This window comes from Pistacia vera, unplaced genomic scaffold (genome assembly GCF_008641045.1).
Source record: "Pistacia vera cultivar Batoury unplaced genomic scaffold, PisVer_v2 Contig483, whole genome shotgun sequence".
NCBI lineage: Eukaryota > Viridiplantae > Streptophyta > Magnoliopsida > Sapindales > Anacardiaceae > Pistacia > Pistacia vera.
The window spans coordinates 439,809-454,384 of record NW_022196316.1 but is presented as its reverse complement, the minus strand read 5'-3'; the positions used below and the strand labels follow the sequence as shown (position 1 = coordinate 454,384).

General features: G+C 36.6%; 1 protein-coding gene across 1 annotated transcript; it reads right to left on the bottom strand.

Annotated features, from left to right (window-relative positions):
• Nucleotides 1-11,507: 11,507 nt before the first annotated feature.
• Nucleotides 11,508-12,752, bottom strand: LOC116146791 (protein MIZU-KUSSEI 1-like). Its single transcript, XM_031432235.1, has one exon. It carries the CDS (start codon nt 12,568-12,570, stop codon nt 11,770-11,772), a length of 801 nt encoding a protein of 266 aa, XP_031288095.1. The 5' UTR covers nt 12,571-12,752; the 3' UTR covers nt 11,508-11,769.
• Between the last annotated feature and the right edge of the window lie 1,824 nt (nt 12,753-14,576).

Below are 14,576 nucleotides of genomic sequence, written 5' to 3'. Positions count from 1 at the left end.
ATCTTGGTAAGATGAAGTATTTCCTTGGTCTTCAAGTCTTGTAAAAATCTAATGTTGTTTTTATCAGTAAGAAGAAATATGCATTGGAGGTGCTACAATGGTTTGAAATGGATAAAAGTAATTATGTTGATAATTCTATTGTCCCTGGCTTTAAGCTTGTGAAGGATGAAGGTGGAGTTTAGGGCAAGACAAGACTTCCTATAAACAAGTAGTGGGTAGTCTCATGTATCTCATGGCTACTCTACTTGACATGATGTTTGTGGTGAGTCTTATTAGTAGATATTTGGAGAATCCGATAGAGCTTCATTTACAGGTGGCAAAAAGTGTGTTGAGATACTTGAAGGGAATAACTGGGTTTGGAATTTTCTATAGGAAGGAGGAAATCATGAATAACTTGTTTCTTACACCAACAATGATTATGTTGGAGATTTGGAAGATAGAAAAAGCACTTCAGGTTATGTGTTTTTATTGAGTTTAAGAGTAGTATCCTGGTCATCAAGAAAGTAGCTAGTAGTAAGTTTGTCTACCATACAGGCATAATTTATTGATGTAGCTTCATGTGCAAGCTAGACAGTATGGTTGAAAAGGGTGTTGAGAAAGCTGAGTCAGAATTAAGGGAAGTCAACTATTATTTGTTGTGATAGTAGCTCTACAATCAAACTTTCGAATAACCCAGTAATGCATGGTCACAAAGACTGGTACTATAGAGTTGATGCATTGTGGCACACGGGGACAGTTGGCTGATGTGATGACTAAACCACTTGAGCTGGATGCTTTCTTGAAGCTGCAAGAGCTATTGGGAGTTTGGTCAGAGATTGATATAAACTGAGTACTTGTAGCATTCAGTTTAAGGGAGGATTTGTTAGGTTTTGTTATTTTAGACGTTATGTTTGTTTTGGTAATTTGTTATCACTTAGTCAATAAGTTACTATTGTTAAGGGTTGTATGTTTATTTGATTTAGTCTTACCACGTTATTAGGATTTGTTAGACGTGGGCTGATAGTTCTTGTTTCAGTTTGTTCTGTAAAGCTATATAATAGCCAAGTTTTGTTCTTCAATAATATATGAGTTTTCTCCCAATTTTTGTATCCTTTTGTAAGTTTTTCTGGTTCCTAAAATATGGAAGATAGAAAAAAGAAGAAACGAAGTGAAGAAAAAAGATGAAGGACAAGAAAAAGAAATTGAGGATGGAGAGAAGAAAAAGAAGTAATGAAGAAAGAGAAAGGAGAGTGAGAAGAAGAAAAAAAGGTGAAAGAATGTGGATAAAAAAATAAAATAAAAGTATAGGTTTTCCAAAAGTTCAAAAGTCCAAAATACCCTTTTAAAATTTTGAAATATCAATATAACCAGTATATTATTAACTTTAACTGAAAAATATAAGAGAATGAGGGTTATCTATGTAATAACGTAACTAGTGGGTGCTCATTAGATTAGGTAAAATTTATGGGCTTTATTTAGATAACTGTAGATGCTAAAATCTACGATTATAGAAAAAAAGTCTGATCTTGTGAGGTTGAGGCCACTGATAATCTGTTGTACCTACACATAAAGCAAACAAGCATAAAGCTTACGTAAACACTGGTGTTGTGTCTACCATAGGCACTCCGAAGATTATGTCAGTAAGGCTGAATAAGGCTATTTAGTGAGGGCTAAGGAAAGGAACGGTTATCGAAAGTTTAGTTAGAAACTAGAACTACGACGTAGGTTTATAACTCTTGGGAGTAAGAGCTTAGGAGCAAGTAGGTGATATTGAGATTGAATGCCCAATGAGAGACATGACCTCTGTTTATATAGTAGTCGCAGGATCTTCGTATCCTAGACTTTGAGTCTATAATGGTAGAGGTTTAGTGAATAGGAAAGATCTTGATTTATTGGCCTCAATAGGACTAAGAGTTCTAATTCACATAAGATACAAAATCTTGGACGAATTATGATAAAACCCAAATAGGAAGTAGGCATATTAATGCTTTTAGTGAGATTCTGACCCCTTAGAGGTCATCATGGACCAATGGGTCTGACCCTCGGTAGGCTAATGGTGATGCCCAATCTAGAGAGAGGCTGGATTTAGGCCATGGGTTTGGCCCATGACATGAATTTTGATGTAGGCCTGATCGGAATTGGGCCACGGCCTTAGGCTTACGTAGTAGAAATTACCTGCTTAGGCCTGATAAGGCCCAAGACAATTTTTGGCCCATGCTGTTAGCCCCTTAGTCTGCCTTGGCTCTAAGTATCTGAGGATAGGGGTTATCCATGAGTCGACTAACTCAATATCCATAACCTCGGAAGGTTCTTTGGGGATTAGTATGGTCTTAGACTGGGGTTCCTTCTAGTCGGCTAGCCATTGGAGAAAAAGTAGTGGGATGGATGATTCGGAAGTACCTTGAAGGGTTGGGCCAAGGTTGGCAGGTGCGTTAGCATGGGTGTTTTTAGTTCTTGGGACTTGGCAGATGGTGAACTTTTTGAAGGCCGACTAAAACTCTTTAACCAGGTTCAAGTATGTTGTCATCTTCGAGTCTTGAGCTTGGTGGGTGCCTTGTAGTTGATTGACTATGAGTTGGGTATCAGACTTGACTTCCAACCTTGTCACCCCTATCTCCTTTGCGAGTGAGAGACCGACTATTAGAGCCTCATACTTGGCCTCGTTATTTGTACACTTAAAGCTGCATTAGATGGCTGATTGGATGACTTCTCCATCTAGTGTTACCAATACTATACCCAAACCACTTCCATTTACATTGCTTGACACATCGATCAAAAGAGTCCACTTCAAAGGGATCTTGCTCGTCAAGCATAGTAACTCTCTCTTCGCCTAATTGGAAGTGTTAGGAGTGAAGTTTGATATGAAATCTACTAACACTTGAGACTTGATGGCGGTGCGCGGTCGAAAAGAGACATTGAACTCACTCAGCTCGACTGTCCACTAGGTGAGTCGTCCCGAGAGCTTGGGTTTTTGTAGGATTTTCTTGAACAAGTAGGTGGTGAGGAAATCAATGAAGTGACACTGGAAGTAGGGTCGAAACTTCCTAGATGTATGGATGAGCGCAAGTGCCAGCTTTTCTAACTGACTATACCAGCTCTTAGCATTGAGGAGCAACTTGCTTATATAGTAGACCGACAGTTGTTTTCCATTGTCTTTTCTAATCAGGATGGCTGAAATAGATAATTTCGAGTTTGCCAAGTATGTGTACAATTTGTCTTTAGTTAGTGGCTTAGAAAGTAGAGAAGGAGAAGTCAAGTACCTTTTTAGCTGTTGTAGGGTTTCTTCACAAGCTGGGGTCCATTCAAATTGCTTTGACTTTCAAAGGGCCACAAAGAAGTGATGGCACTTTTCGACTGACCAAGAGATGAACCAACTTAAGGCAGACACTCTTATAGAGAGACGCTGGATGTCTTGATGCATGTGGATGAGAGAATGTTCAAGACAACTTGGATCTAATCAGGGTTAGCCTAGATCCCACGCTGAGTCACCATGTATCCCAAAAACTTATCAGATGAGACCCCGAATGAGCACTTGGCTGGATTGAGCTTCATATTTCCTCAGGACTATGAAGGCTTGACTGAGGTGGTCTAGGTGTTACTCGGCTACGAAGGACTTGATGAGCATGTCGTCGATGTATACTTCTATTGGGGAGATGAAGATTTTTTCTTTGTTGAACCTGCTAACGTATTCTCTCAGCGGCTCCCTCCTCTTCTAATAGACTCTATACAGATCAGCCGATAGTTTCTCGAGTTTCTTACTATTGACGAATTGTTCAACGAAGGTGTCGGTGAGCTGGGCGAACGAGTTGATTGAACAATTTGGGAAGTTAGTGTACCATTGAAGAGCTAGGCCAGAGAGGCTTGAACCAAAGCTCTTACACATGCAGGCTTCCCTCAGTGTTCGGGGTATCGATACGGCAAACATCTGTTGCTTGTAGGAGGCTATGTGGTCATCTGGGTCGGTTGTGCCATCGTAAGGCTTTATGCTGGGGATGGTGAACTTGTGTGGTATCTTGGCTAATGCGATTGCGTCTACGAATGATGAATTGGCATAGCAGTGAGGTTGGCTCTTTTTTATTGGGATTGACATTCCGGGTATGCGTCTCATCACTGCCTCTATGTCGGCCAGTCTCTTGGTCAATATCTGCTCCATGGGAGATGTGGATACCACTAAGTCATCCTGATTAACTTGGTTGGCCACGCGATTTGCACCTGGTGTGTTTTGGTGGGTCAATCTGCATGGTGTAGTCTGATGGATCACTCCGTTGTGAGCCACTTGGTAGCTTTGATCCCTATTCATTCCCTCTAATTGGATGACTCCCTTTGTGGCCGATCAGGTGTTTCGCCCCACATAGATCATAAAGGGGGTTATTTGGGATTCACTCGGCCTGTTGGGATGAATGGGCTCGAGCAGGATGGATTAAAGGAGTTACGGACCGCTCGACCCCTAAGGATGAGCCGAGCTAGGTGGAGTTTATGTAGGAATGACTAACTGAAGGTGAGATGGGACAGCGAGGATGGATGGTTCTTGTTGTAGTGGGCTTTCTATCATTTGGATGCCTTGATCTCGCGCTTAAAGCGAATCGACCGAGAGTGGTTCTATCGGCAGCCCCCGTTCACTATTAGTCAGGGCTGAATCATCAACTAATGATGAACATAGTTGGCGCGACCTTGTATCTGAGATTGTGGGTCTGTGTTTTGGAGTTTGGAGAGGCTGTATAGACGGAACCGAGGTGCGAAACTGATTGGGTTGTACCTGACAAGGCAGAAGCTCAAGTTCATAAAACTGACTTACCTTCTCTTTTAGAGATTGGTTCTCGGCCTAGATGGAGCCATTTTCAATCCGAATGGCGATGTTCTCAGCTTCCAGTGCGGCCACCTTATCTGAGTGCTATTGCATGAGGGCGGTTAGAGCCTCTAGTTTGGCCTCGAGGCCAGGATTAGCGTTATCAGAATTGTCAGCCATAGAGAGTTTCTTTACATAGCAGGGTTTGTGAGACAAATGATTGCCAGAGGCCCCACGGTGGACACCAAAAGGTAGATGCAAAAATCTACCGTTACGGAAAGAGGGACTGATCCTGTGAGGTTCAAGCCACTAGCGATCTGCTGCACCTGCACACGTAAGAAAACAAGCGTGAAGCAGATGGAAAACACCGGGGTGGTGTTTGTTGTAGGCACTCCGACGCTCAAGTTAACAAGGCTGAGTAAGGCTAGTTTAGTGAGGTTAGGAAGAGGAAAGGTTACCGAAAGTCTAGTCGGGGACTGTGACTACAGTTGTAATGAGAAGTTCTCAAGTGGGAACCCCAGGGTTTGAAGGTGTAATGTCTCTGTCCCTTGTGAGGGGGCTGGCCCCTGTTTAAATAGTGCTTGCATGGTCTTTGAATCCTGGTGGGATTGGGAGTCCTTGCAGCGGTCGTCCTCCCAAAGAGTGGGACCTTTGATTCCCTTATCTCAGTAGGAAAGGGAGTCCTAGCGTGCCTAGGATACGGACCTTAGAGGAATTGGGATAGTATTTGACTTCCTTAGTAAAGTTCAAGTAGTAGTGTGGTTCGTAGGCGACTGTGGGCTCCGAGTTGACTGTAAGCCCAAAAGGTGTTCCAGGATCAGGAGGCCTGGGGTCCAGATGGTGAGAAGCTGGAAAAGTATACTGAATGGGCCTCATCTACAGAACTCTAATTTGGGCCCCATAGGAATTGGGCCTGAGCTTTCATCTTTGTTGGAGGTGTCTCCATCTTTGAGCCTATTTGGCTGAGGACATTTTTTGGCCTTAACAACAATCATACTTAAGACTAAGGGTGTATACGAGCCGAGCCGAGTATCTGGACACTCGAGCTCAGTTAGTGATGAACAATGTCGAGCTCAAGTTCGAGCCGAGCTCGTTCGAACTTCAATACTTGGGCTCAAGCTCGAGCTCGCGAGTATGAGTGGATACTCGAGCTCGTGCTCGAGCTTCGAGTTTATTATGAGAAGGGGGATGTTTGTCATTTTAAAAACTTGAAAATAAAAAAAAGTTACAAAACTTACAATTTGGCCCTTCGAGCACAATAAGGCTCGCGAACCTATCGAGCCGAGCTTCACCCTGATCGAACTCGGTTCAATCCCTTAAACGAGCCACTCGAGCTTGAGCTCGACTCAAAGTCAATCGAGTCGAGCTCGAGCTTTTCACGAGCTGAGCTCGAGTAGCTCGCGAACTGCTCGGCTCGCTTCTCATCCCTACTTAAGACTAAGAGAAAGATTTCAATTACGATTATTTTTTTACTTCCCTTGGATTACTTTGTCTTAATTTTTAAACACTACTTCTAGTTTAACAATTATCTTTGAGATAATTGCTAACCACCTATTTATGTTTGAGGTAAGCGATAATTTAACAAAATCTTGTAAAAATAAGCAATATTTTTAATTGCACTTAATGAGTTGCATGATCTCAATATATTACTCATTCTTTCCTGTATAGATTTCCTCCATCTTTCCTGTTGATCCAGAGTAAATAATAAACTGACTAAAAAACCCAATCAAATCTACTGGACATCGAACAAGTTGAATCTGAAAAATAATATAGAAAGAAGTGAATGAAAATTGACCACTAATAAAGATTGCCAAATATATGGTCTGCACAATCTTATCGGAAAAGAGTCGCCTAAATTTAGCCACATAATTCAATATTCATCTTATTAATCAACGTAAATCCCAATATAAAATGCTTATTCTTATCTGACTTGCTTTAAATTTAAACCACAATTTGATCTTTTGTCTCAACTCTCAATTATCCACATACAGTAACCAAAAATAAAACGATTTTTGTTTCCTTAATTAATTATACTTAATTTGCATTGCATCAACGTTACTGCATACACGTCTCTGTATAACTCTGTAAGATGAGGTGGCATGTATTATTTTATTTTTGATTACTTTGACCAAAACAGGTCTATGAATATTCATATTTTCTTCCAAGCAAACTAATTAATATAATTAAATTAAATTTTATTATTATCTAAGAAATAAAATCTTTTTCGACATAATATTCTGAGATCTGCAGGTTCAAGTCCAGAAATATGTTGCCTGCTTATAAGTTAGAAATCTAATTTCTATACGGTTTATGGATCTTTAATGTTGGGGATTGGTTAAACCACTTTGGTTTTGAATTACCCATTTTAAGTGTAGAGGAATGATTTACCAAGTTGATTAAGAGATTTCTAGTTTTTAACCACATCAAACACAAGTGCAAAAAGTAAAAGACACAACCATATACATGGTTAAGCTAAATCCACTTTTAGCCTACACCCATGGGACCTTATTCATATCAAAGCAATCCACTAAGTTAAAAACACATTACAAGATATAGTTCAAAGCTCATTTAAGTTACAGTAAAAAGAATTTCATGTTCAACTTTATACTTAGCACCACACTCTGAATCCTTAACGTGTAGCAACTCCTTGGAGCTTCCTCTTGCCGGGAACACACTCGAAAATAGCTTATAAACCATCAAGCTTCAAGCACCGATGCCACGCACCAGCATTAGCAAAGGAACCACATTCTAAGAGTCATCAAGTCTTTGTTTGATATGGTGAGGTTTTGGCATAAAATGGAAAATGAATCTTGAACCTTAAGAGAAAGAATATTTTAAGAAAATTTGAAGTAAAATGAAATAAAAGATCAAAAGGTTATATTCATTTACACAAGAAAGAGTATTATATAATGAAAGTTTTCTTACTCAACAAAACAGTGCCATGTCAACCAACAAGGAGTTGACCTATGTTTGTCCAAATAAGGAAAATATTCTTTCTTTTGGTTTAGACTACAAAACAAATTGGGAAAGATAACTTTATTCCCTATAATCACTTAAGGAAAATATGGCACATGTAAAAATGTCATAAATATCAAGAGACAAAGATAAACATAATAATATTTTTCTCTTTATCAAACATACAACTCGTGTTGGGTTACAAAAAGTCTGAAGCGAGAGTGTAAGCACAGACTATTGTACACACACACTCGAGACGAAACAAGTCAAGACACATGTCTGGCAAACTATGTGCACTAAGAATTGATGTGCACATACACAATAGATGAGACAAGCCAAATAAAAGGATTGACAGCAAGTGTATACACATAACTGTTATGCATACATACACAATTGATAAGTTCGATAAAAATAAATATTCTACATTTAATATAATATTGGAGTTCATATATTTTCATTTGAAAGCACATCGCACACAATGCATTGCATGTGATATTCCGATTCAATTGGAAGCCATGACTTACTACAAATTCCAAACTTAGTCATTATTTATTGGTGAAAACATGATTTTGTGCTTCACCAGTTCATGCTACCCAACAAGGATTATCTCCATCTACTTCACAATTAAGTAAGATATTTTTGTCCAATTCTTAACAAACGACAATATAATGTGACATATTATGAAAGATAAATTCTATCCAATCTTTTTTTTTTTTTTTTCTTATCGTAGCTTTGATAAACTTGTGTTATTTTTATCTATCGATTATATATATCACAATTCACATCCACCACTTGAAACATTGTAATTATTTCTGATGCTAATAAACAAGAATTTTTTTATATATACTTCTTTTTATGATAATTTTTATATGGAATCTTAAATTTTCTTGATCTTATACGTACTCATACAAGTCTGGAAGGATTATTATAACTAATTAAACATCCATCACATTAGATATGACATTTAAGATCGGTATTGAGAGTGAAATTATTATAACTAATTAAAGAGATCATCATATGCTCCTCTAATACGTACACTTTTCAATGAGTTATGCTTGGGGACTAAATTGTACTTGGGGAGGCAAATAATAACTAGATTAAATTATATTGAAATGGAGTCAATTAACTAGAATTTTATTTATAATACGACCAGGATTGGCTCCATTGATGCCACTGTGTTAGGTGATGAGTTGCAATACTGATGCCATTGTCGGATCCTTTGAGCTTATCTATTTATTCAATTATAATTTTGTAAGTCTACCTCATCTAAGCCTAAAAATATCTCCACCAAACAATATGAAATAAAAAAACAATTGTAGAATCTGAAGTCTCCATGCCATTGACGAAGCAAATTGTGAATAAAGTATAAGTTAAATAAATACCTGACATGTATACATTCCTTCAATATATTAAACTTCACTTAGTTGGATCACTTCACTTTTCAGCGCATTTCAAGCTTGGATTTGTCTCCCAATGTAAACCATAAAGCAAGCTTGTTATTTTTTGTGCATGTGGTTTTGATCTGCGTACACCGTGCCTTGTTATCCATATTGAAACTCAACATTTATTATTCTCACATTAGCGATTAGTTCTTGCATGCATTCCTCAGAGGAAAATGCGACTGTTGTTTCCTTCTCTTGACTGTGTCCCAACGTTTCACGTTAAAGATTTTTTGTTTTTTTGTGTATATTTATTGGGACAGGACGAGAGATAAAGGTGTTAATTGGTATAACTCTTAAAACTTCCAATCTAATATGAAGAGTCGATCGATCTAATTATTATCCTAATTAACAAGATAATGTTACTTGAGTCTCTCTAAAGATGATTATACAGTTTCATTACCAAATTAAACAAAAATTATTTGATATATAATTACCACATCAATTATATGAGGAAATTATCTTTAGAAATTTGAAAAAAAAAGATATTGTATAGAGGAAACTAAATATCGATCCTGCTAAAAATCTTTTTCCTACTTACTGTAATATAAAAGCAGCCACAAAAATATCTGAAAAATATCTTCTGACCTAAAACAAATCTCATCCCGCTTTTGCCCAAGTCTCCTACCTTCGACACTTTAGGAATCTATGAATATAAAAAAGGTTGTCTTAGTTGTATTAGCTTCACTTTTCAGCGGATGTTTTGGTTGGATTATTATTAGTTTGTAAGCATGTGGGATTGATCTGCATGGAGCGTGCCTGTTATCCAGATTACAAGCCAGAATGGGAACTCCGTCGTTTTGTTCTTCCTCTACAGTTCATTGGTTCGCCAGTTTATGCTAACTGACATATTTGTTGATCTTTGTTTTTATTTTATAAGTAAGTGCAGAAGGAAAGTACCCTTTACATTCATATCATATTCGATGGAAGAATTTTACTATGTACTGATAGTCAGTGTTTGTAGATCATTAGATCAACATTAATGTGGAAATTATCATCTAATATATGGTTAAGTAAATTAATTTCATGTATTAACATATGTACGCGATACATTTATTATACTTATTTGTACTGTTAATGTAAAGATTCATGAAGTAATTCTTATTAAGGGCACTAAATATTTTAATTGATTGAATCTATTTGAGTTGTAAAAAGGGTTTTTCGAGGATGTTAATTCTGATTCAAATTTATAAGTTTAACGTGTTATTTGATGTATATTTCCAATAAGATCCATTTTCGCTATTAAAAATCATCAAATTACAAACTAAACATATAGTATATCATTAATTAGTAAATATTTTAATAAATTAAGTATAAACATATTCATGTTTGCATATATTATTAATGTACATGCTAGAAACATTATATTGTCTTTACAATTTCTCTACAATTCGGTCCAACTGACTATATATAGGAAAACACACTCGTACATATTAATTAGACAATTTCCAATTCAATTAAAATAATGGAGCTGTGTGGTGTGCCATTCCATTAGAATTTAAACTCCTCTAATTAAATGAAGCATGCAATCAAGTACAGATCCAATCTCATAGAATTTTAAACCTTGTTTACTCTATTAATGAAAGTGTTCTCTTGGCTGTTTCCATTCTTTTCCAAATCTGCTTCTTAATTTGTACACTTGTTTATATTTTCTTACTTTTACATATATAATTAGTAATCAAACATATAATTGTGTATCTGCATGAGCAAATAACAGCTGCTCGCTAATTAATTAATTACAATATAAATCCATATCAAAGGAGAAATGGCAATCATCAGATCCTTTTAAAATATGCTTTTAATTTTATACTACATTGCTTTTTCTTTTCGTTTAATTTTTTTATGTTTCTGCGAACCCTTTTGTTTTGTTTTTAAATAATTTCTTGCTTTTACTAGCAATATTTAATTAGTTAAATAGACATATTTGATCCACAAATTGCTTTACAATTCTTTAAAAGAAGAATAGAAAAACATTATGCAATATATATTTGGTATTGAAGTAGTTGCAACTTTTTTGGGCTCCATGACACTGCCTAAAAGAAATGAACTTAAATAATTGCAAAAAACTTTGGTTCTTCCAACTCGCATTGAAATTGAAATCCATGCTACTTTTTTTTTTTTTTTTTTTTTTTCTTTTGGCTGAGAACATAGGCGTGCTCATTACTTTGTTATTACATAAAAGTTATGTAATGTGCAGCTTCACACAGACATCCATCATCTCTTTCTTTACCATTTTCAAATTAAACAATAACAATGGCTCGCCGTTTGTATGATATCCATCTCTAGAGGAAGATTGTTTTGCATTAACACATTGTTCTATATAAACATTTTCATAGAAATGTTCCCACTTTCTTGAAATCACCCAGATTAAACATAAATATTTCATTTTTACAAAATTAAACCATCTCCTCATACATTAATTTTATTTCAAACTATTTATAGAAACAAGTACAACAATCAAATTCTCTCTAATGCACTTTAATTAGATTCCAACTCCCAACTTCAAATAATCTAATAATTTAAAACTAATTAAACATCTAAAAGAGTCATTAACTCCCAAAGACAATTGTATTTTTTTTTTTTTTCCTTTTTTCAATTGATAAATAATCTTCAAATTCTAAGCAGAAAAATACTGAGTTCAGGTCCTCCGTTATTATCTGGATTCAACATGTAGAATGCCTCTGAGTCACGGCTACCAACAACTCGTTCAAATTTTGCCCTCATGTACAATAATTCTCCCTCAGACACACCGGTCTTCCGTGCGTCCTCCACCACCGGAATAACCCCTGCGCCTACCGACACGCTTTGCACGGTGCTCAAAACGTGCCAATCGGAATCCCCACACGCGCGGGACTGCGCATACCCACACTTCCTCCCATTACAATACATAGTCCACATGGGCTCATGAAACAGTTTCCCGGGCCGACCGCGTCCGGCCTGAACTGGAGCTTTCTCACACTCAAGCGCTATCCGAACCAAACCGGACGCCATTTCTTTAACCAGAGTTGATGTAGACATGGCCAGTTCTAACAACAAAACCGGTTCAGACCGGGGATCATCTTGAACGGCAAAACTAACATGGCCACGCCGGTTACCAAATAAAGTTCCGGTGACTTTCCGGCCTAAAGAAGGATTTATAGAGAGATGGGTCGGTATCGATAACCACTTGCACGTGGGAAGAATTATAGTGGGAAAAGTTATTGCATGGAGAAGTGAACGAATGAGAGAAGTGAACCTTGAATGAACTTTGTTTAGTCTTTGTAAAGCGATCGGTGAATCTCTTCTAACGAGAAGTTTACCTGAAAATTCTTCATTTTCAGGTATCGACGAGACCGACGTTGACCTGATGTAGTTTGAAGGAATGATTTTTTTTGAGCTTCTTTGCAGGTTGAGTTCCTGGTACTGTCTCATGTTTGTTGAAGAGGAAGAGGAGAAAGAACGATAACGACACCGTTTGTGTTGTGTTTTGTTTTGCTGTATTGGAAGGTATTGCAAGAAACACAAGAGGGAGAGAGAAAATGGTGGAGGTTGAAGAGAAGAAAGAGGCCGACAATGGTGATGATAGTGTTTGGAGGTGGCTAATATAAAGGGAAACTATGGAGGTTTGTGGTGATAATGATCTCCTTCTTAGCTTATATAGTGCATTGATGCTTTACATATTGTTCCCACAATTCATCATAGTGTTTCTTTGCTCACTGATAATCACACTACACTCATCCATCACCACCGTTCATCATGTGGTGATGCAACAGTGAACGTTGGTTTGATTGTTGAAAGAGAATTGATAATTAGTTTGGTGACCTGGGATTGATATGAGGTTAAGATATTTAAGTGATATAATAATGGAAGAATTTCAAACCCAACCCTCACTTTTTGCTAATCATCCCCCTTATGGCACTTTTCTAGGAAATATCAAAAACTACCCTAAACCCTAACATTATCCAATTCTGATAACTTGCAAGTCATAAAAATTTTATTTTACCCTCACTCTCATTAAATATAAAATATTATTAATATATATTTTGGTTAGAGTTTTGAATCTTGGAAATAGCAAAAACAATTTCAAAATATAACGAAAGTGAGGAAAAAATAATAATTTTATGTAAATTTCATCTTGCAAGTTATTAAGTTAAAGGAATTAGATGGCGTAAGGGTCAAGGGTGGTTCTTTGACAATTTCCCACAAAAGTATCATAAGTTTAGTTTAGTAAAAAGTGAGGGGTAGTTTCAAAATTCTCCCATATAATAATGTACGATGATGAATTCATGTTGACCGTTGGATTAGAGAAGTAGTTGGCTGGTTGGGACGTGATATAGACGTAAATAGTATAGTAAATTAATTAACCAGGTGTGATTGTATTTGTCCCAAGGTCGTGTTGAAGTGGTCTAATACACAGAGTCTAAAGCCAGCTGCCCAAAGTGGCCGTCAATGGACATTGGACAATTAATCTTCTAATAAATTTGAAGTCTTTTGGAAATTTTCCACTCTACCAAAAAATTATTTTGCTAGTCAAATTTCATCCATCTCCTGCATTATTGGCTTTGTCATCAAAATATATATGGCCTTTGAAAATAGTTATATAAACGAGCTCCGTCAATATTTTAGCTTGGCCTTTTGTGATCCATTATAACAATTGTTTTCTAATAATATGATATAATTCTCTCATTTAAGATCAAATTAATTACTAAATCCCAACTAGATAAACTGCGTGGAAACCTTTGGCAAAATATTAAAAGAAAATGCGATGATAATAATTGTTTTGGTTTGAAATACGGTGAGTAGTAGAAGTGAAGGAAAGTCAGTGAGAAACTTTTAGCGAGACCAAACTGGTTTCACATTGTCGTCTCTAACTTTTTTCTCCTAACTTCACTCAATTAGCTATGTTTTGTTTGGATGGAATTAATAAATATTTTGAATTTTTTTCAGAGAAAACATCTTTTGAGAACAAATCCACTTTTTAAACTAGCTTAATTATCATTTCATCATCTAATTAATCTCCTTTTAATTACAACTCTATTACAAAGGACATAACTTAACTCTCTTAGTCTTAGCCATGAGCAAGATGGGCTTGACTTTTGTGAGGTGCACCGGAGCCACGGAGGCGCGTGGGACGGCCACTCTTGAATGCATATATTAAATGTTAGATATGATAAAATAAAAGAAAGGTGACACGAGGGTGACGAACATGATGATGGGGGTCAATGTAAAATTATGATTGTGAGAGGCCACTTTGTCCCCATTCATTTGGAAACCCGAACATCAACCAACCTCTTAATCTATATTAATTTACTCATATTCATGATATCGCTTTATATATTATATACAATTAATTAACCATCATTGATACTGTTTATTATTCAATATTCTCATTACCTTTCTCTAAAATTTATATTAACATAAAGTTTTATACATTTTTA